The 23205-nt window shown below is 43.3% G+C and overlaps 1 protein-coding gene across 1 annotated transcript in view; it reads right to left on the bottom strand.

The window, feature by feature from the left end:
- Positions 1 to 11987: 11987 nt before the first annotated feature.
- TMCC3 (transmembrane and coiled-coil domain family 3) overlaps positions 11988 to 23205 on the bottom strand; it is a 67743-nt gene continuing 56525 nt past the window's right edge. Inside the window, exons 2-4 of the mRNA XM_060113185.1 lie at positions 20553 to 21469; positions 17642 to 17777; positions 11988 to 12290 (exon numbers count right to left, since the gene is read on the bottom strand). Coding sequence (XP_059969168.1) covers positions 11988 to 12290; positions 17642 to 17777; positions 20553 to 21469 — 1356 coding nt within the window. The remainder of the gene's footprint in view (positions 12291 to 17641; positions 17778 to 20552; positions 21470 to 23205) is intronic.

Raw genomic sequence — 23205 nt, 5'->3', positions numbered from 1 at the left:
CCCTCAGCATCCTACCACACCTCTTCCCACAACACCAGAGCACACCTCCTAGAATTCCAGGTACTGTGACAAACCATCCTTCTCCCTCCCACCAGGCTCAAGGAATGGGCACATGGACAACTTTCCACGGCGTAGACTTGAAATTAGTTTAGACGTTGATTGGGGGTGGGTGGGGAGAGGGAAGGGTGAATAGGCGGAGGATTTTTAGGGCAGGGGCACTATCCTGTATGACACTGTAATTAATGGTGGATACATGTCATTACACACTTGTCCAAAGCCACAGAATATACAAGAGTGAACCCTAAGGTAAACTAGGGACTTTGGGTGATGATGACGTATCCGTGTAGGTTCCCCTTACATTGTACCCCCTGTTGGGGGATGTTGACAGCAGGGGAGGCTGTGCATGTGTGGGGACAGGGGGTGTATGGAAATCTCTGTACCTTCCAATGAAGTTTTTTGTGAGCCTAAAACTGCCCTAAAATAGTCTATTTAAAAAAATGATTATACAGACACACAAACAGATCTGCTACTGAGATGGGCTCTGACAAATGTGAGAATTTAAGAAATCGAGCTCTTTATTTTTTTTAATAAATTTATTTATCTGTTTATTTACTTTTATTTTTTGGCTGCGTTGGGTCTTCATTGCTGCACGTGGGCCTTTCTCTGGTTGTGGGGAGCGGGGGCTGCTCTTCGTCACGGTGCACGGGCTTCTCACTGCGGTGGCTTCTCTTGTTGCGGAGCACGGGCTCTAGGCGCATGGGCTTCAGTAGTTGTGGCATGCAGGCTCAGTAGTTGTGGTTCACAGGCTCCAGAGCGTAGGCTCAGTAGTTGTGGAGCACGGGCTTAGCTGCTTCGCAGCATGGAAGATCTTCCTGGACCAGGGCTTGAACGCACGTCCCCTGCATTGGCAGGCGGACTCCCAACCACTGCGCCACCAGGGCAGCCTCTAGCTCTTGGTTTAATATCAAAGCCAACATCAAGTGTTTATTTAAAAAAATAATGGCACCTGCTTTGAATGTGGTGAAGATCTACAGGGAATTTACAATTTTAGGCTGACATGAAACTGTATGATATCCCACAAAACAGAAATTCTACAACAGACCTCAAAATGAACATTTCCAGCTTCTACGCTCGGAGCCGCTAACTACTGCCTAAACACATCTTAAACAGCAAGCACGTTTTGTTGAAACATTTCTCTAAGGACAAATATAGCAGACATGCTTTAAATAAAGTTGCAACACATAAATCATTCCTAAAACAATCAAGGTACTTACTTTCCAGCTTCTTATAAACAGAGAATTGTATTGACTTTAGAAAATTATAGATCTGCTTTTATACCCTCTGGGTTATCACTCCTGTTAAAGGTACTTTTCTTCTTAAAAAAGCTTCTTAACTACTTTTAATAAAAATAGGCCAATTTCATTCTTTTCAGTGATTTATCTTTTTAGAACAACTCTTTCCTTAGCACGTGTGCTAAACTTATACACCTCTCTCCAGATAAAGTCTTGAATTTTAAATAATGCCATTTCATCCTACCCCCGGTTTCTCAAAATTATAGAAATATGCATAATAGCTTCTTTAATCATGCATGTTCATATTAGTAAATATATTTAAATGTTTTCCCAAACCAATACAACTATGTTTGGATTCAATGCAAAAATGTTCCATTTGAGGCAAAATAATTTGGTATTTAAGAAACAAAGACAAAAGACCTAAGTGAGTAGTTGCCCGAGGGAAGCTAGATCCTCTCACTATTATTGAACCCATAATTAAACCTGATACACTAGAAAAATGACAGGGTGAGAAACATACATAGTGGGGAAATAATGAAATGGATACAACAGTGACCAAGCAGGAGAAGGGCTAAAATCACATGGATGCTAACTGACAGAGAAGGATAATAATAGCATTATGGGCTGCAATGGAAATGGGAGGAGTTTCAGAAGATTTCAATTTATCAATAGATCACAGCAACCATATAAGCAGAACAACTAACTATACATGCTGTAAACTTGGGACGAATGTTACTTTCTTTTCTTTTTTTCTTTTGAACAGGAATTTCTATGCTTTTACTGTAAGTGGGTGAAAGATTTACAATAATTTCTTTACATAATAAAATGTAGCCATTAGAAAGGATAAAACAGGACTTCCCTGGTGGCACAGTGGTTAAGAATCCGCCTGCCAACGCAGGGGATATGGGTTCGATCCTGGTCCAGGAAGATCCCACATGCCGCGGAGCAGCTAAGCTCGTGAGCCACAACTACTGAGCCCATGTGCCACAACTACTGAAGCCCACACGCCTAGAGCCTATGCTCGGCAACAAGAGAAGCCACTGCAATGAGAAGCCCATGCACCACAACGAACAGTAGCCTCTGCTCTATGCAACTAGAGAAAGTCCGTGTGCAGCAACGAAGACTCAACGCAGACAAGAATAAATAAATTAATTAATTTAAAAAAAAAAGAATAAAACAGCTGTATGTACAGATACTGAATATATTTAAATAACAAATGCTACTTTCACTGTCTAAAATCAGCAACATAGAGAGGCGGGATCGAGATGGCGGTATGGGAAGACACGGAATTAGCATCTCCCCACAACTAAGGCAACTGCCAGCCGCTGGTGGAAGACTCAGACGCCCAAGGAGATGGGAGGAATCCCAGAGTGAACCTGTAGGACGCAGGGGGATTGGGAGGAATCCCAGAGTGAACCTGTAGGACGCAGGGGGACTGAGGGGGGAGGAGAAGCAGAGGCCAGACAGGATCAGCACCCCTGAGGCTGTGGATATCAGGAGAGGCAAGCAGGAGGGGGCATCCCAGAGCAGAGGTGTAGGAGAGGAGAGGAGGGCGTTTGCTCCGCCCACTCTAGCCCAGGAAGCCTGCTGGGCTCCCAGGTGAGGTCCCCTGCCCTCTGAGCCCCAGGGTGGGGGGCACGTCTGGGCCCCTTCTGTTCCTTGAGCCTAAGCCCCACCCTGCCATGGCCCCCAGGGCCTTTTCCAGCCCTGTGGGTCCTGAGCAGTGGCCCCGCCCACTGCCCAAACCTCGCCCTTGCTTAGGCCCCGCCCTCCACAGCCAAGGCCTTCCCCCGCCCTGACCCTTTGTTTTTTTCTTTTCCCTCCTCCTCTTTTTTACTATTGTAGTACTGATGTACCTTCCGGTTGTTGATTCACCTATATTTTTATTTTTATATTCTAACATATCTGTTAGCTCCCTAGTATAATTTTATTTTTTACTTTGTTATTGTTCTTTTAGTTTAGTTTTTTTTTTGGCCGCCCCACATGGCTTACAGGATCTTGTTTCATGAGCTGGGGGTTGGGCTGAAGCTCCTGTGGTAGGAGCTCCAAGTCCAAACCACTGGACTAACAGAGAACCTCACATGCCAGGGAGTATTCGTCGGAGTGAGGTCTCACAGAGTTCCTCATCTCAGCACCAAGACCCAGGTCTACCCAATAGCCTATAAACTCCAGTGTTGGAAGCCTCAGGCAAAACAACCAGGAAGATAGGAACATAGTCCCACTCATAAAAAAAAAAAAAAATGAGATGGCAAAAAAATATATCACAGATGAAGGAGCAAGGTAAAACCTACAACACCAAATAAATGAAGAGGAAATAGGCAATCTACATGAAAAAGAATTCAGAGTAATGATAGTAAAGCTGATCCAGAATCTTGGAAACAGAATGGAGGCACGGATTAAGAAAATACAAGAAATGTTTAACAAAGATCTAGAAGAACTAAAGAACAAACAGAGATGAACAATACAATAACTGAAATGAAAAATTCACTGGAAGGAATCAATAACAGAATAACTGAGGCAGAAGAACGGATAAGTGACCTGGGAGACAGAATGGTGGAAATAACTGCCGAGGAGCAGAATAAAGAAAAAAGAATGGGGCCTCCCTGGTGGCGCAGTGGTTGAGAGTCCGCCTGCCGATGCAGGGGATACGGGTTCGTGCCCCGGTCTGGGAGGATCCCATATGCCGCGGAGCGGCTGGGCCCGTGAGCCATGGCCGCTGGGCCTGCGCATCCGGAGCCTGTGCATCCGGAGCCTGTGCTCCGCAACGGGGGAGGCCACAACAGTGAGAGGCCCGCATACCACAAAAAAAAAAAAAAAAAAAAGAAAAAAGAATGAAAAGAATTGAAGACAATCTCAGAGACCTCTAGGACAACACTAAATGCATCAGCATTCGAATTAGAGGGGTCCCAGAAGAAGAAAAGCAAAAGAAAGGGTCTGAGAAAATATTTGAAGAGATTATAGCGGAAAACTTCCCTAACATGGGAAAGGAAATAGTCACCCAAGTCCAGGAAGCACAGAGAGTCCCATACAGGATAAACCCTAGGAAAAACACACAAAGGCACATATTAATCAAACTAACAAAAATTAAATTCAAAGAAAAAATATTAAAAGCAGCAAGGGAAAAACAAAAAATAACATACAAAGGAATCCCCATAAGGTTATCAACTGATTTTTCAGTGGAAACTCTGCAGGTCAGAAGGGAGTAGCAGGATATACTTAAAGTGATGAAAGAGAAAAACCTACAACCAAGATTACTCTACCCAGCAAGGATCTCATTCAGATTTGACGGAGAATTCAAAAGCTTTTCAGACAAGCAAAAGCTAAGCAAATTCAGCACCACCAAACCAGCTTTACAAAAAATGCTAAAGAAACTTCTCTAAGTGGGAAACACAAGAGAAGAAAAAGACCCATAAAAACAAATCCCAAACAGTTAAGAAAGTGGTAATAGGAACATATATATCAATAATAACCTTGAAAGTAAATGGATTAAATGCCCCAACCAAAAGACACAGACTGGTTGAATGGATACAAAAATAAGACCCATATATATGCTGTCTACAAGAGACCCATTTCAGACCTAGGGACACATACAGACTGAAAGTGAAGGGATGGAAAAAGATATTCCATGCAAATGGAAATCAAAAGAGAGCTGGGGTAGCAATACTCATATCAGATGAAATAGACTTTAAAATAAAGACTGTTACAAGAGATAAGGAGAGACACTACCTAATGATCAAAGGATCAATCCAAGAAGAAGATATAACAATTATAAATGCTTATGCACCCATCATAGGAGCACCTCAATCCATAAGGCAAATGCTAACAACCATGAAACGAGAAATCTACAGTAACACAGTAATAGTAGGGAACTTGAACACCCCACTTACAACCATGGACAGATCATCCAAACAGAAAATAAATAAGGAAATACAAGCTTTAAATGACACAATAGACCAGATAGATCTAACTGATATTTATAGAACATTCCACCTAAAAGTGGCAGAATACACTTTCTTCTCAAGTGCACATGGAACATTCTCCAGGACAGATCACATCTTGGGTCACAAATCAAGCATCGGAAAATTTAAGAAAATTGAAATCATATCAAGCATCTTTTCTGACCACAATGCTATGAGATTGGAAATCAATTACAGGGGAAAAAAATGTAAAAAACACAAATACATGGAGGCTAAACAGTGCACTACAAAATAACCAAGAGATCACTGAAGAAATCAAAGAAGAAATTTAAAAATACATAGAAACAAATGACAGCAAAAACATGACAACCCAAAACCTATGGGGCGCAGCAGAAGTAGTTCTAAGAGGGAAGTTTATAGCAATTCAATCTCACCTCAAGAAACAAGAAAAATCTCAAATAAACAATCTAGCCCTATACTTAAAACAACTAGAGAAAGAAGAACAAAGAAAACCCGAAGTCAGTAGAAGGAAAGAAATCATAAGATCATAGCAGAAATAAATGAAATAGAAACGAAGAGAACAATAGCAAAGATCAATAAAACTAAAAGCTGGTTCTTTGAGAAGATAAACAAAATTGATAAACCCTTAGCCAAACTCATCAAGAAAAAAAAGGAGGACACAAATCAATAAAATTAGAAATGAAAAAGGAGAAATCACAGCTGACACTGCAGAAATACCAAGGATTAGAAGAGACTACTACAAACAACTATATGCCAATAAAATGGACAACCTGGAAAAAATGGACAAATTCTTGGAAGGATACAATTTTCCCAGACTGAACCAGGAAGAACTAGAAAATACAGACAGACCTATCACAAGTAATGAAATTGAAACCATAACTAAAAATCTTCCAACAGACAAAAGTCCAGGACTAGATGGCTTCACAGGTGAATTTATCAAACATTTAGAGAAGAGCTAACAGCGATCCTTCTCAAACTCTTCCAAAAAATTGCAGAGGGAGAAACACTCTCATATTCATTCTACAAAGCCACCTTCACCCTGATACCAAAGCCAGAAAAAGATATCACAAAAAAAGATTATAGACCAATATCACTGATGAATACAGATGCAAAAATCCGCAACAAAAGGCTAGCAAACAGAATCCAACAGCACATTAAAAGGATCATACACCATGATCAAGTGGGATTTATCCCAGGGATGCAAGGATTCTTCAATATACATAAAACAATCAATGTGATACACCACTTTAACAAATTAAGGAATAAAAACCATATGATCATCTGAATACATGCAGAAAAAGCTTTTTACAAAATTCAACATCCATTTATGATAAAAACTCTCCAGAATATGGGCACAGAGGGAGCCTATCTCAACATAATAAAGGCCATATATGACAAACCCACAGCAAGCATCATACTCAATGATGAAAAACTGAAAGCATTTCCACTAAGATCAGGAACAAGACAACGATGTCCACTCTCGCCACTCTTATTCAACATAGTTTTGGAAGTCCTAGCCACAGCAATCAGAAAAGAAAAAGAAATAAAAGGAATACAAATTGGGAAAGAAGTAAAACTGCCACTGTTTGCCGATGACATGATACTATACATAGAAAATCCTAAAGATGCCACCAGAAAACTACTAGAACTAATCAATGAATTTGGTAAGGCTGCAGGATACAAAATTAATGCACAGAAATCTCTGGCATTCCTATACACCAACAACGAAAAATCAGAAAGAGAAATTAAGGAAACAATCCCATTTGCCATTGCAACAAAAAGAATAAAATACCTAGGAATAAACCTGCCTAAGGAGGTGAAAGACTTGTCCTCAGAAAACTAAAAAACACTGATGAAAGAAATAAAAGATGACATAAACAGATGGAGAAATATACCATGTTCTTGGATGGGAAGAATCAATACTGTGAAAATAACTATATTACCCAAAGCAATCTACAGATTCAATGCAATCCCTATCAAACTACCAGTGGCATTCTTCACAGAATTAGAACAAATAATTTTACAATTCATATGGAAACACAAAAGACCCTGAATAGCCAAAGCAATCTTGAGAAAGAAAAACGGAGTTGGAGGAATCAGGCTCCCAGACTTCAAACTATGCCACAAAGCCACAGTAATCAAGACAGTAATGGTACTGGCACAAAAACAGAAATATAGATCAATGGTACAGGACAGAATGCCCAGAGATAAACCCATGCATATATGGGCGCCTAATTTACGACAAAGGAGGCAAGAAAATACAATGGAGAGAAGACAGCCTCTTCAATACGTGGTGCTGAGAAAACTGGACAGCTACATGTAAAAGAATGAAATTAGAACACTCCCTGACACCATACACAAAAATAAACTCCAAATGAATTAAAGATTTAAATGTAAGACCAGACACTATCAAACCCTTAGAGGAAAACACAGGAAAAACACCCTTTGACATAAACCACAGCAAGATCTTTTTTGACCCACCTCCTAGAGTAATGGAAATGAAAACAAAAATAAACAAATGGGACTTAAAAGCTTTTGCACAGCAAAGGAAACCATAAATAAGACAAAAAGACAACCCTCAGAATGGGAGAAAATATTTGCAAATGAAACAACAGACAAAGGATTAATCTCCAGAATATACAAACAGCTCATGGAGCTCAATATCAAAAAAACAAACAATCCAGTTAAAAGATGGGTGGAAGACCTAAATAGACTTTTCACCAAGGAAGACATATAGATGGTCAAGAGGCACATGAAAAGATGCTTAACATCACTAATTATTAGAGAAAGGCAAATCAAAACTACAATGCGGTATTACCTCACACCAGTCAGAATGGCCATTATCAAAAAATCTAGAAACAATAAATGCTGGAAAGGGTGTGCTGAAAAGGGAATCCTCTTGCACTGTTGGTGCGAATGTAAATTGATACAGCCACTATGGAGAACAGTATGGAGATTCCTTAAAAAACTAAAAATAGAACTACCATATGACCCAGCAATCCCACTACTGGGCATATACCCCGAGAAAACCATAATTCAAAAAGAGACATGTACCACAATGTTCATTGCAGAACTATTTACAATAGCCAGGAGATGGAACAACTTAAGTGTCCATCATCGGATGAATGGATAAAGAAGATGTGGCACATATATACAATGGAATATTACTCAGCCATAAAAAGAAACGAAATTTGAGTTATTTGTAGTGAGGTGGATGGACCTAGAGTCTGTCATACAGAGTGAAGTAAGTCAGAAAGAGGAAGAAAAATACAGTATGCTAACACATATATATGGAATCTAAAAAAAAAAAAGAAATGGTACGGATGAACCTAGTTGCAGGGCAGGAATAAAGAGGTAGACACAGAGAATGGACTTGAGGACGTGGGGTGGGAGGGCGAAGCTAGGGCGAAGTGAGAGCAGCATCGACATACATACACTACCGAATGCAAAATAGTTGGCTGGTGGGAAGCAGCCACGTAGCACAGGGAGATCAGCTCGGTGCTTTGCGATGACTTTGAGGGGTGGGATAGGGAGGGTGTGAGGGAGGCTCAAGAGGGAAGGGATATGGGGACATGTGTATGCATATGGCCGATTTGCTTTGTTGTGCAACAGAAACTAATACAGCATTGTGAAGCACTTATACTCCAATAAAGATCTATTTAAAAAAAGAATCAGCAATGGAATATTTTTATTTACTGCTACATTATGGGTTTAAATTTTTTTGGTGGGGGGGAATGAGTTGGGGGGATGTTTTGTTCCGACACAATCATACTCAAAGTATAAGCTGGAATAACCAATACAAAACCCACAAGAGAGTATTCTTAGGTTTTTGTTTTGTCCTCAGCAAACTCTCATTATCCTGGTGATCATGAAAATAACATGCACCAAACGATCCAGTGCTAGAACCCAATGTCCAGCATCTTCAAGCACTCAGTTAAGTTCGCTGAGGGAGCTGGCGCTTACCCACCCCACCGCTGGCTTTCATCTCTAGGTATGCACATGATGCTGACTGCCAGCGAAAGGTGGGGAAGAGCATTCGTTAAATGTATATTGAATACCCAACTCCAGGGTATGTCATAGCTAGAGCACAATTTTCATTGTATATTTGTAACATTTTATTTAATCTCCTTAGAGTGAAAAGCAGCAACAGTGGGAAAGTTTATTCTTTAAGAAGAAAATAATAAACTGCGGAGAGTGAAAGTCTCCTTGGAGGGTATCGTCTTATTAAAAAGCTTCATGAACTTTCAGTGAGACTCTAAAATAAATACACTGTGTAGGTTGAGCATATCCAAGTGAAAACAAGGTTTCTGAAATCTAATGAGAATCACCAGAAATATGAATTCTTTAAAAAAAAATTCATGATCAGGTGGGATGATTTAGACCCTACAGTATTTCAGGAGAGAGTCAGCTTCAAGCAGCTTCTGTTAACAGCTCCAGCCTGGAGGGGGTGAGTTGTGTTGCTTTCTGTTTTCTTCTCCACCTTTCTCCCCGGGGAGGAGACACACTGATCACAGGTCTGGCTGAGCGACGGAGCAGAGTGTTGGGGCGTGAGAAGGCGGCCCATGCCCACCTGGAGGGAAGGGGCCAGGGATCTCGCTCTTTCTCTCGAAACTACCAGCAGCATCTACACCCACCCTACCCCCTGGCATCTCCAAAGTGCCTCAGAAATGTTCCCAGAAATCAAGAGGAGCCCATCCAGGAGCCATCTTGATTCAAGGGCCTAAGTTACACCCGGCCCTCAGCCCACATGGAGACTGAAGCCCACAGACAACAGGGAATGCTGGCCATGAAAACGGAAAAGCAAGAAGCGGCACAACATTATTCCTCTCTCCCTTCCCTGGATCTGCAACCTGTTTCCGTCCCCTGGACTGGATGGACCACAGTGTATTTACAGCCAACTTGGAAGACCAGGGGAGAGCCTGGCAGTGAAAGGGGACACAGCCATGAGATGGGGTGGGACTGTGACTCCCTCTTCCCTGAATGCAAGATACTTTAAGCCAAAGATTTTGTGAAATGATGTTTATTGTTTTAAAAAGCTCAAGTCAGGAATTACATAGTAATGATAGTTGCCTAAGTGTGAATTGACTAAAACCACTGAATTGTAAACTTAAAAAAAAAAAAAGCAAGCTTAAGTTGTATGAGCCTCACCCACACAGGACTTGTACCAAACGCCTGACTATTCCATTCCCTCAAACCATGGCTTATGTCACATTTTTTTCAGGAGATTTCCCTAAGAGCAGCTATTTGCAAAATACTACACTTAAAATTTAAATCCAGGCGATTTGATGTCTTCTGGAAGAAAATGTACACTAACATGCTTCTTTATGCCTTCAGATAACAAAACAGCTGGTGTGAGAAGGAGCTGAACAACAGTTTCCATTAAATTCTTCTAGGACTTCCTTTTTGTTATATATGCAGAGAAACAGATTTAAAGGAAAATATTATCTGGGCTCAAGATAGTGATGGCATCCCCGAAACAGACCAAAGACGCTGACTTTCCATGGAGTGGAAGTGTGGCCACTCCACGTATTACCTCAGAACTTATCCTAAGAGAGAGATGGCAACCTTGGCTCAGACACTGGATCTAATTTATTTTATTCTTGCTGGTCTTTCAAGGCCTGACGAGGACCCTCTCTCAATCTTCATCCAGGTGACCTGCACCCACTCATCTAGCTGCCACCCAGCTAGATCACACGTCATATTTTCTTCCCCTTTTCCAGCGTACCTACCTCAGGGCACTTTAGCTTTATAAGCTACAATTCTGTTGTCTTTCTTGAAGAGAAACAAAAACACTGCAACATGAACATCCTTTTTCATTTACTGAGTAAGCTTTGCTATCCCTCACAGACTGAACAAAGTGAATCACAGAAAGTGAATCACATCCGCAGAGGGGCGTATCACAATGTATGTGCCAAAACACAAACCTCCAGTGTAGTGCTTATCAGACATCAATTTAATGTTAAAGCCACAGTTTGAAGAGGTACTTGAAAGCATCTCTACATGCCTTGAAGGTGGTGCCTAAGACAGCCAGTGAATGTGAAATCAGGAGTGCGGCTCCCTGGGTATAAGAAGGTAAGGCCCATTCATAAATCTTCATGTCTTACCATTTAAAGAGAAACCGAACACTTAAGTTAGACTTTTGATGGATCAACAGGTGTGTTGTAAGATTTCCATGTGATAGAGAGTCACGAACAGTTGACCACTGTGGACACTGGGCACACATGGGGCCTATGGTCATCAGTGAACAGTGGGACGGATTACACGGGATTTACTGTGCTTCCACGGGCCACACGTGTTCACGTGGGCAACGCCTATGCTTCTTCCCCTCCCCAAGTCATGCCACATCCTCGCTGCTTATAGGACTCGGGGAAAACACAACTGCCAGCAAGAGTGCAGCTCAATCTTGACAGAGACTTAAGAGAGAGAGATTTAAAATCCCTTCTGGGTCACTAATTACACCAAGTGCTCAACAACCAGAGGCTGACCATGCTGGACTGGGCAGGTGGGCAGGAAACCTGGTCTGATTAAGGCAGTGAGCAACGTGGTGAGAGCATGGAAACAGGTTCATGGTAACGACGTACAGGGACCCAGCTGGCAAGTGCTACCGAGAGAAGAGAACCGTAGTTATTTACAACACACAGCCGCAGCCCTTGTAATCTTCTGTCGGTACAAACGTTCATTTTAAAATTCGGTAGTATGCAGAGAGTTCTCTCCAACATAAAAACTTGAAAGAATATGAGGACAGGAACCAGCAGCTTCATCTTGGTATTATTATCCTTTCTATGGCACACAGAATATGGTCCCAGTTTTTACAGAATATTGCCAGGAGAGTCACAGCGAAGAAGGTGCCGAGAATGTGGAAGCGGCTCTTCATCATGGGCGAGATGAACTTGGCGATGGTGGACACACACACCAAGATGACAGTCACGAAGGCCAGGACCACGTTGATGCATCTCCCCAGGAGGACCTTGGCGTTCACGGCGTCTGTCTGCAGGGCCTGCTGCTCCTGCTGGTGGAGCTCCAACTTAGAAATGCGAGTCTGGCAGGACTCCAAGGCTTCCTGTGGGCGAGAGGGAGAGCGAGGATCAAATGCTGTTGAGATCACCAGCAACACGCGAGCGTGAGCTGGGACGTGCGCGAGGGCCACCCAGCCCAGGACGCTGCTGCCTGTGCAGCCTCGGACTGACGATGGTAACGATGATGACACACAGAGAAGCAGGACAAGAATCCCAAGGCTCACTTTATCCTGTCGTTCACAGACAGAACGCGCGCGTATCTACAACCATGAGATATCATGAATGAGGAATTACGGTTAGGTATTTTTGACTCCACCTATATTTAAAATACAGTGCATAAAATACTGGCATCCGGTGGAACCATCAGGGACAAACCAGAAGAGGGGTGGGATTCCGTTTTGTGACGGGTGACTAACTCCAGTCACAGGGTAGGTGACATCTCCAACGGCTAGTCCTTTTGTCTTTTTCTTTTTGGCTGTGCCACAGAGCATGCGGGATCGTAGTTCCCTGACCAGGGATCGAACCGGGGCTCCCTGCACTGGAAGCGCAGAGTCCTAACCTCTGGACCGCCAGGGAAGTCCCACCAACTGCTAGTCCTTATTCCACTGCCCAGTCCATGTGCACCTGTTACAGACCAGTGGAGGACGGAGGGAGGGATGGGGCCCGGCTGACTGTGGGGCTCTCATGGCTGCTCTTTATTTTTTTTTTTTTTTTTCTTTTTGCGGTATGCGGGCCTCTCACTGTTGTGGCCTCTCCCGTTGCGGAGCACAGGCTCCGGATGCGCAGGCTCCGGATGCGCAGGCTCAGCGGCCATGGCTCACGGGCCCAGCCGCTCCGCGGCATATGGGATCCTCCCAGACCGGGGCACGAACCCGTATCCCCTGCATCGGCAGGCGGACTCTCAACCACTGCGCCACCAGGGAGGCCCATGGCTGCTCTTTAAACGCTGCGTTACCAGGGCACTATCTGCAGCTACGCCTTCTCCCCAGATCTCATCCTTGCCAAGGCTTTGATTACTAGACACGGGCGACTCCAAGCATCTCCAGCCCAGCTGTCTCTCGAGATTGACTCATGTGTCTACATGCGTCCTGGACATCTCCATTTTGAGCTTCTTAAAAGCACCTCAAATGCACCATGGCCAGTTGTGGATTCATGTCTGCATCTTCCCCGCTCCTGCCATCAACTGTTTCCCTTCCAATTCCTCTTCTCAGAAAACAGCATCTGATGCACTAAGTTGTCATGTGAGAAACGTTGAGAGGCATGCCTTGACACCCCTCTCATCTAATCCAGCATCCAGCCCCTCCGATGCAACATCTGGTATTTATCTTAACCGGTCCATTTCTCTCTCCCCCCACAGTAACCCCCCACCTCAGTCATCAGGGTCTCCACCTGCAGTAACTTTCCACTCGTTTCTCTGCACACCCTCTTGGTCTTCAGCCTCATGAATCCACTTTCCACACAGCAGCCCAAGTGATCTTTGAAAGACGCATATCGGATGTCACTCCTTCTTGTAGAACCTTTTAAATCTTTAATGTGGTCCAGGCCCAGCCACTGTCTCTTGCCCTGCTTACCTGGTAAGCCTCCTCCCCCCTCCCTCCCCCCTCACTGTGTTCTGGCCATACCGGCTTTCTGAAGTTCTGAAAAGGACCATGCTCAGGGCCTTTGCACACGCAGTGTGCTGTGCCCGAAAGGTTTGCCTCCCCACACACCATTCCCCTCCATCTTTCAGGCCCCACGTTGATGGTCACATCCTGAGGGATGCCTTCCTGGACCCACCAGACTATGTCAAGTCTCCCTCTGGCCCTCATCCCTAACCAAGGGACCACACCTGCACCGCGCTATTATCTGCAGCAGGAGGTACGTGCTGGCTGAATGCTCCAGACTGGATGCCAGTAATGGGATATGAGGTTTGAGAGAGAAAAACCTTACACCTCTCGGGAGAAAAGGATCGAAGTAGAGGTGGTACAAGGAGCTCCTTTTAGTTCACGAGCCTATTTTCTAACTCATTTACCAATATATGTTTGCTCAATTAAAATCCATTAATGTTTTCAGGTTTTAAACAAGCATAATGGCTCCAAAACTGATTTACTTTCCTTCTGCTGAACATGCTCTATGGGCCAAGGGTTCTCTGTTACTATAGGAACTTCCATTACACAGGCTACCAACAAAAAAGGTACAACTTCTTCAGATCTCACATTCTAAAAAGTTCTGGCTTTCTACAATGACAGGCAAGTGCCCCCAATATCATGCATTCTTTTCAAATACTTAGGCCCATGGTGTCCCCTCTTTTAGGCATGGCATGGAAAAGGTGATAGAACAGGATAAAAGATCAACATTTTAGGCAAATTCATCCATCTGTGATTGGGTAGATGAATTACATATACAAGTAGACTGATCCTAGAACTGCCTTAGAACTTCTGTCAAATTTTTTACCAAAAGGAAAATCCAAGAAAATTAAGCAGTGAATTCGTAAGGAATTTTGGTTACAGCACCCACTAAGAGATATTCAGCCCCACAATCTTTAGTACTTTCTCGGGCCCAGTATTTAACTTATTGGGGATAAGGACAGAGGACAGGATTATCTTTAAACTCTTCTAATTGAGAATTCAGGGTTAAAAAACTCATTTGCATTTTAAAACAACACCAAAACCCTTGCATCCCTATAGGCAACAGTCACCCTCATCTATACTACTCCATCATCTTGTATAACAAGAAATAAAGAGAAAAAAAAAAAAAAAGAAAGAGGAAGCTGAGCAGGTCCAATTGCCAAAAGCCCCAAGAAATATGGCTACTCATACATAATAAATACAAAAATTGGCCAGTATTTATTTTTGTCCGCTTATTATGTGTCAGGTAAAGATTTAAGTACTTTACATGTCTCATCCCATTTAATCCTCCTGACAGCCCTTTGAGGTAGAGCTCATTAATATGTCCATTTTATAGATGAGGAAACTGAGGCACAACACTGATGTGTGCAGGTTTATGGTAAGAGGCGGAGCCAGGATTCTAACTATCCTAACAAGAAAGACCCTCCAGTCACTCACACAGACATCCTCTTTGCACTTCTGAGCCACAAGGTGAAACTAGAAAATGCTGAAATGAACTCTTCTAAATTTTTAAGCTCTCTTTGTGAAGTCCCTCCCTTTATCGTACCCCTCCATCTCTAAAGTATGTTTCTTTAAAAAAAGGAATAATAATATAAACCCAAACAATCCCCTAAATAAGAAAACCATGTATTTAGACATCAGCTAGTGGCATCCCAGACATATTCTAAAACAGAATGCTCTAATAAAACAGACTGCACTGTTCACCTGGCAACACTTCACATTTAAATGGGTTCCCATTTTTTAAACCAGTCAGCAGTGAAGTTAAGTCTCCTAGCCCAGAGCAGGGGCAGAAATCCCCCAAGTGTCTTCTGCACCAGGGTCCTCAGAGGCAAACAAGTCTGATGCTGTGGCTCCCAGAATTGTCCAAGTAGACGTCTGGGATTAGCACAGGCTCAGCCCTAGACACGGTGTGGAACAAAACGTGGGCAGCTAAAACTCTGGCTCACACATTGTGGGAGAAATCTCTCCTTATGTTTCAGCCCCTTGTAAAGTGGGGCTGGAGAAAATAAGCACTGCCTACAAAGAAAATTTGTAAAACTGAAGCTGAGCATGACTGGGACAGTATACTTTTTTGTTTTTTTCTTTAAAAAGGTGATCAATGGGAACGTAAATCACTGCAGCCATTATGGAAAACACTGTAGAGGTTCCTCAAAAAATTAAAAATAGAACTACAGTATGACACAGCAATCCCACTTCTGTGTATATACCTGAAGGAAATGAAATCAGTACCTAGAAGAGAAATCCACACCCTCATATTTATTACAGCACTATTGACAATAGCCAAGACGTGGAAATAACCCAAGTGTCCACTGATGGACGAATAAAGAAAATGAGGTACACATACACACACACACAGACACACACAGGCATACTATGCAGCCGTGAGAAAGAAAGGAATAGTTCCATTTGCAGCAACATGGATGGACCTAAAGGGTATTTTGCTAAGTGAAATGAGTCAGACAGAGACAAACAACTACTGTATGATCTCACTTATCTGGCAGAATCTAAAAGGGGAAGGGAGGTAAAATGAACGAAAGGGGCCAAAAGGCACAAACTTCCAGCGATAAGGTGAATAAGTCCTGGGGAATGTACTGTACAGCTTGGTCACTATAGTTAACAACACTGTATTGTATATTTGAAACTTGCTAAGGGAGTAAGCCTTAAAAGTTCTCATCATAAGAGAACAAATTTGTAACGATGTGAGGTGATGAATGTTAACTAAACTTATTGTGGTGATAATTTTGCAATATGTACACATATCAAATATTATATTGTACATCTTAAACTAATACAAGTATATGTCAATGATATCAGAATAAAAACTGGGGGGGAAAAGAGACCCTCTAGTACCCCTAAAAAAAGGAGCTCAAGAAGCCTAGGGTTGCTTCACTACAGCGTTGTATCACATTAATACTGGAGCATGCCTTTGTTTATACTGATCCAGTTACCCCTTCCCTCCATCCATCAGGATCCCACCCACCTCTTCAAGTCCCACCTTCTCCAGGACATTTATTCACACTCATTACTCAAGGATTATCTGCAAGACCTTGGTCAAGTCACTTAACCTCTCTGTGCCTTGGTCTGTCTCCACATCTGAGAAATTAAGAGAATAACAAACACTACCTCAGAGGGTGGTTGTGAGGAATAGATGGGGAAATTAGACACGTAAAGTGCTTTGATAGTGCTTGGAACACGGTATGCACTCAACTGCTTGAAATTCCCACAAATATGAAAGCTATTATTTTAGAGATGAGCAAATAGACTTAAGGTTTGCTCAGGACCACAAAGCTGGTAAATGGCTGGGACTGAAGTCCAGTGTCTGACCACTAAGTAGACCCCCGCCCCACTTGTTCACAGCTTGCTGGGCACTGCACGCCTAAATTTCTGAGGCTTTCAGAGTCTGCGTCACGTGATTTGGCCCTTGTTCACATTGTCTTGAGCCAATTGGCAGTTGCGTTACTTCTGATCCTCCACCTAGGCAAGCATGTCGAAGGCAAGATTTATCCAATGTTTTAAAATTTGTAAAAACTGTGGTGATGGTGGGGAGAGTAGAGTATTGGTGATAGGCTTGGGGTAGATAATAAACATCTGCTAACTAATTTAGGCAGAAAGTAAACAGCATATAGCTTAATGTCTATAACATGAGCTAATGGGGTTAATATGAAGAATAAATGTTTGCTCCACGTGTCAGAAATCCTTTCGGGCTTGGGGGTAATGTACTTAGTTTGTTAAACGAATGAAAGGCTGGGAAGAGCCCACGTGAGCTCTGGTGGGGAGAGGAAAGGCACCTGGATGTCCCGTGACCGCTCGTAGGCCTGGTAAGCCACCTTCTCCTCGATGCTGGCCAGCTCCTGCTTCAGGTTGGCCGTCTCGTGCTGATGCAGGTCCGTGAGGTCGTGCAGCTGGTCTTCCAGTCGCTCGTACCTTTCCAAAGAGAGGAGGTGATTCTGAACGTGACATTTCAGAGGTGTTCTGACAGCACTTAGAAAATGACATTCTTTGTGTCTCACTGTCACCAGTTCCCCTTGGCTTGTTCTCATCCCCAGGCAGACTGTGCTTCCAAAAAAGTAAGTCAAGCTGTGGGGAACATGCTTTTGGAAAACACTGAACTCTAGCTCCAGCAAGGACTGGTCTCTGCAGTCTTAACTCTGTCTGCACTGCTGAGGGTTCATGCAAACCAAACCTGGCTTTCCCGCCCATGTCAGACCAACACCTTGTCTGGCTGTGGGGACAACAGGACAGGCCTTATCACTGGCACATTCACCAGGGGTGGTCAGGAGACAGGGCTGTCAGTCATCCTGCTAAAGGCAAGGACCCACTGGCATCCTGGTGCTTTTCCCTCTTCTGACCCCACAGTGCCTACTGGTTCACCGCCACAGCTCTCATGCGCCAGAGAGGATGTAAGGAAATGACCAATTTCTATGCTGGAGCCAATTCCACTTATTTCCCAGTGCACACAGTGATTCCGAATACATGTGTCAGCTCTTAGGACTTAAGTGTCAATTAAAAAATCATGCTTGGGCTTCCCTGGTGGCGCAGTGGTTGGGAGTCCGCCTGCCGATGCAGGGGACACGGGTTCGTGCCCCGATCCCGGAGGATCCCACATGCCGCGGAGCGGCTGGGCCCGCGAGCCATGGCCGCGGAGCCTGTGTGTCCGGAGCCTGTGCTCCGCAACGGGAGAGGCCACAGCAGTGAGAGGCCCGCGTACAGCAAAAAAAAAAAAAAAAAAAAAAAAAAAAAATCATGCTTGTTGCAAATTAAAGATGGCTTATCAGGTGGCACTTCCGAAAGTCCAAATCTAAAGTAACAGAAGCACAAAGATTCCCATTCCCACCCCCCAATCCCCTCAGAGAAGGGGAATTTTGTTTTGTATTTGAAACCGTGTAATATTTCTTTGGAAACAGGAAGCACTATTTGGGGAAGGTGCATTAGCCTGGATGACTTCGATCAACGCCAGTTTTAGATGCTTATATAGTCACCTGATAGAATCATTTTAAAAAACACTTTAATATAGATTTAATGATTTTTCTCAGGTAGGACTTCACAGGTGCCCAATGTTGGTGTTTTGTAAGCAAGCCTTTTAAAAATCTCTTGACAGATGAATGGATAAAGAAGACAGGGTACATATATACAAAGGAATATTACTCAGCCATAAAAAAAGTATGAAATAATGACATTTGCAGCAACATGGATGGACCTAGAGATTATCATACTAAATGAAGTAATAAGTCAGACAGAGAAAGACAAATATCATATGATGTCACTTATATGTGGACTCTAAAAAAAATGATACAAATGAACTTATTTATAAAACAGAAACAGACTCACAGACTTAGAAAACAAACTGATGATTACTAAAGGGGAAAGGTGGCAGGGAGGGATAAATTAGGAGTTTGGGATTAATGTCTACACACTACTATATATAAAATAGATAATCAACAAGGATCTACTATATGGCACAGGGAACTCTACTCAATACTCTTAATAACCTATATGGGAAAAGAAGCTGAAAAAGAATAGATATATGTATAACCGAATCACTTTGCTGTACACCTGAAACTAACACAACATTATCAGTCAACTATACTCCAATGTTAAATAAAAACTAAAAAGAAAAAATAAAGATCTCTTAAAGTAATATAGTGAGTGACCAAATCATGGAGATCACAAACATGTTATATAACAAATGAGAGCCAAAGCTGTCCTAATGGATATTTGTGTCTTGAAATAAAGGGATCCAAAGGCTGCTGTATCCCAAACTATCTGAAAGGAATTAAAGTCAATATTATCTGGAAAAACTGTGACGCAGAAACAGTTCTTATGTGACAAAGAATCCAAAGTCAAAGATGTAGGTGGAAAGCTTTTAAAAAATCATTTCATAAAATATGACAGCCGAAAAAAGCCACATCTCTAAATTAACACATATATAAAATCATATATCACATAAGAAACGTGTAAACTAAATTTAAATTTTAACTCTTACCATATGTAATAGGCATTCACTTTTTAATCTACATTTTTAGAAGTTAACGTTTATTTGACAAAAAAACTTGGGAAAATGGTGGAAAATCACCTCATACTTGGGCATACACACTTTTTAAGCTAGAGGCACCTAAAAGCCAGCCTACACAACACTGGACTTTAAAAATTAGCTAATATAATCCACAAGATTTGAATTTATTATTGATTATACTTATAATCTTAAGATTCCTTTTGAAGGCTCTTCATTTAGGGTTAAAAGTTTACTGAGCAAAATACAATATCATAAAAAAATACACTACATAAAGACTTCAAGATTTATGTACCGAATAAAAGCTACCTAGCTGGACAATGAATTCATTTTTTACTTGACAGTTATTATGGAGGGAAATCAAATACAGATCTACGAATTAGTGTACTGAGACCTCATAACAGCAGCCTACTGAATCAGGAGCTGAATATGCACGAGTCATCGACTATACGGTGATATTTTAACAGACCCACATGTATAAGGTCTTTCTCTAAGCTGTCAGGCTTCAAGTCACAAATTTCAAGACTTAGAATCACAAGGTATGGAAAGAACTATCGATTCCTAAATGCCTTTTGACCTATATCCATATTGACAGAAAATACAACCACTAGCATATCACCTTCGAGCAATCTCTCTGCAGGTAGTAACTTGTGCTCCTGAAAGAATGTGAAGAGAAGAGCATGAAATACCTGTACGTCTCCTCTTGCAGGGTCTGAGAGATGAAGCCATACTCCCTCTTGAACTGCACCTTCAGCGCCTCGATGTCCTCGGCCAGCTGCGCCTGGGTGTCCTTGATCTCCCTGAGCTCCTCCAGGATGGCCGTGAGCTTGCCCTGGCTGTCCAGCGCGCCAGTGCCCCCGGCCCCGAACGACTGGTTCCCGTTGCTATCGGCAGAGCCCGACGTGCCGCTCGAGCACTCGTCGTCGCTGCCGTACTTGGGCTTGTTCACGATGGTGGCGCTGCCCCCGTAGGCCCTGGTGCTGGCCTCGGGCCGGAAATCCTCCAAGGAGTTTCTTAGGTGAGCGATGTTGTCGGCACTGCCAAACTTATTCCGGATCAAGTTGGCGAACTCTCTGGACTTGCTGAAGACGAAGACGGGTGGGGTGAGGGACAGCCCCGGCAGGCCCGACTTACTGCTCTCCAGGCCGTGGGGAACGGTGCGAGCCTTGGCCTGCGCATCCTTCAGAGGGGACTGGATGTCCTTCAGGTTGTCCTTGGCAATGTCCTTTGAGCTCCTGGGGGCCCCATTCTGCTCGAGCTCCCGGAGCTTTCTGCGGTACTGATCTAACTTCTTCTGCAGCTGGGCAATGGACTGAGCCGACTTCTGATTCTTCTTCTCAAAGACCTGCTTGATGCGGCCAGCCTGCTGCTTGTCCGCGCTGCTGACTAGTTTCAGATACTCTGCGACATGCCCATCGCGGGACGTTTGCTCGATTCTTATCTGCTCTGTGACCTTTAGAATTTTCTGCTTCAGGCTGTCCGCGCTGAGTTTGACCTTGTGGAAGTCCAGGATGCCATCTGGTACATCAAAGTTGAGGTTGGTGTCTGACCCGCCTCGGCGGATGTTCAGGGGAAGGCTTAGGGTATTCATGTCATGACGTCCTACCTGGAGGAGACAGGGAAGAAGCACTTTAAGACTGGAAGTCGAAGAGACTGTCACTGTGATGGAATCTGTGCACACACAACAGACATATTTTACGCCCCAGATTTTCAAACTGCAAGGATCCAAAAGATAAAACTCCCTACTACCCTCTCAAGTTGAATGCAGAACAACCCAACTCCTCCTGCACCCATGTATACGAACGATGAGATTCACCTCTGCCAGGGTATCTGACTTTCTGCCTGATTAGATAGTAACTCTTGGTTGCCAGGGTAGAAAATACATAATGAGGTGAGGTTATCAAGTCTGTTCTGGTTTCCCAAAGTGCCCAGGTGACTGGGATGCCTGCCATGCCCCATTCACAGTGAACTTCACCATTGTGGGAAATGAACCCAATTTGGTACTCAATCATTTAACAGAAAAATGGAAAAAAAAAAAAAAGGAAGGAAGGGAGAGAGGGAAGGAAGGAAGGAAGCAAGTAATCAAAGTCCCAGTAGGTACATTCGTCAACACAAGAAATTACTTTTTTTTTTTTTTTTTTTTTTTTGCGGTACGCTGGCCCTCTCACTGTTGTGGCCTCTCCCGCTGCGGAGCACAGGCTCCGGACGCGCAGGCCCAGCGGCCATGGCTCACGGGCCCAGCCGCTCCGCGGCATGTGGGATCTTCCTGGACCGGGGCACGAACCCACGTCCCCTGCATCAGCAGGCGGACTCTCAACCACTGCGCCACCAGGGAAGCCCAGAAATTACTTTCTTAATGGAATGATTAAACAGATGTGATGGAATAATATGGAGCAAGATTAATTTTAATAATTGAGTAATAAAACAACAGTATTCAGATATGGAAACAAATAACCCAAACCACAACCAAAGTGATTAAAAACAACAATGGGGAGGGGGAAGGGTAAGCCGGGACGAAGTGAGAGAGTGGCATGGACATATACACACTACCAAATGTAAAACCGATAGCTAGTGGGAAGCAGCCGCATAGCACAGGGAGATCAGCTCGGTGCTTTGTGACCACCTAGAGGGGTGGGATAGGGAGGGTGGGAGGGAGATGCAAGAGGGAGGGGATATGGGGATATATGTATACGTATAGCTGATTCACTTTGTTGTACAGCAGAAACTAACACACCATGTAAAGCAATTATACTCCAATAAAGATGTTAAAAACAACAACAACAACAGTGACAATATTAAGACCATGTGAAATAGCTTTCTCACTCAAGGGCCACCTGGAAAAAAGGAATTGCAAAGCAACATTGAGCACCCTGGCAAAGGGGGTGGCTAGATTGTGCTCTAAAAGGGAAAGGCATGCACCCCAATGTTCACTGCAGCACTATTTACAATAGCCAGGTCATGGAAGCAACCTAAATGTCCATCGACAGACGAATGGATAAAGAAGATGTGGTACATATTTACAATGGAATATTACTCAGCCATAAAAAGGAACGAAATTGGGTCATTTGCTGAGGTGTGGATGGATCTAGAGACTGTCATACAGAGTGAAGGAAGTCAGAAAGAGAAACACGAATATCGTATATTAACGCATGTATGTGGAACCTAGAAAAATGGTACAGATGAACTGGTTTGCAGGGCAGAAATAGAGACACAGATGCAGAGAACAAACGTATGGACACCAAGGGGGGAATGCGGTGGGGGAGTGGGGGTGGTGGTGTGATGAACTGGGCTATTGGGGTTGACTTGTATACACTGATGTGTATAAAATTGATGACTAGTAAG

The sequence above is a fragment of the Mesoplodon densirostris genome, chromosome 11, assembly GCF_025265405.1.
Source record: "Mesoplodon densirostris isolate mMesDen1 chromosome 11, mMesDen1 primary haplotype, whole genome shotgun sequence".
Lineage (NCBI taxonomy): Eukaryota > Metazoa > Chordata > Mammalia > Artiodactyla > Ziphiidae > Mesoplodon > Mesoplodon densirostris.
The sequence above is the reverse complement of the archived record's forward strand: the minus strand, read 5'-3'. Positions and strand labels throughout refer to the sequence as shown.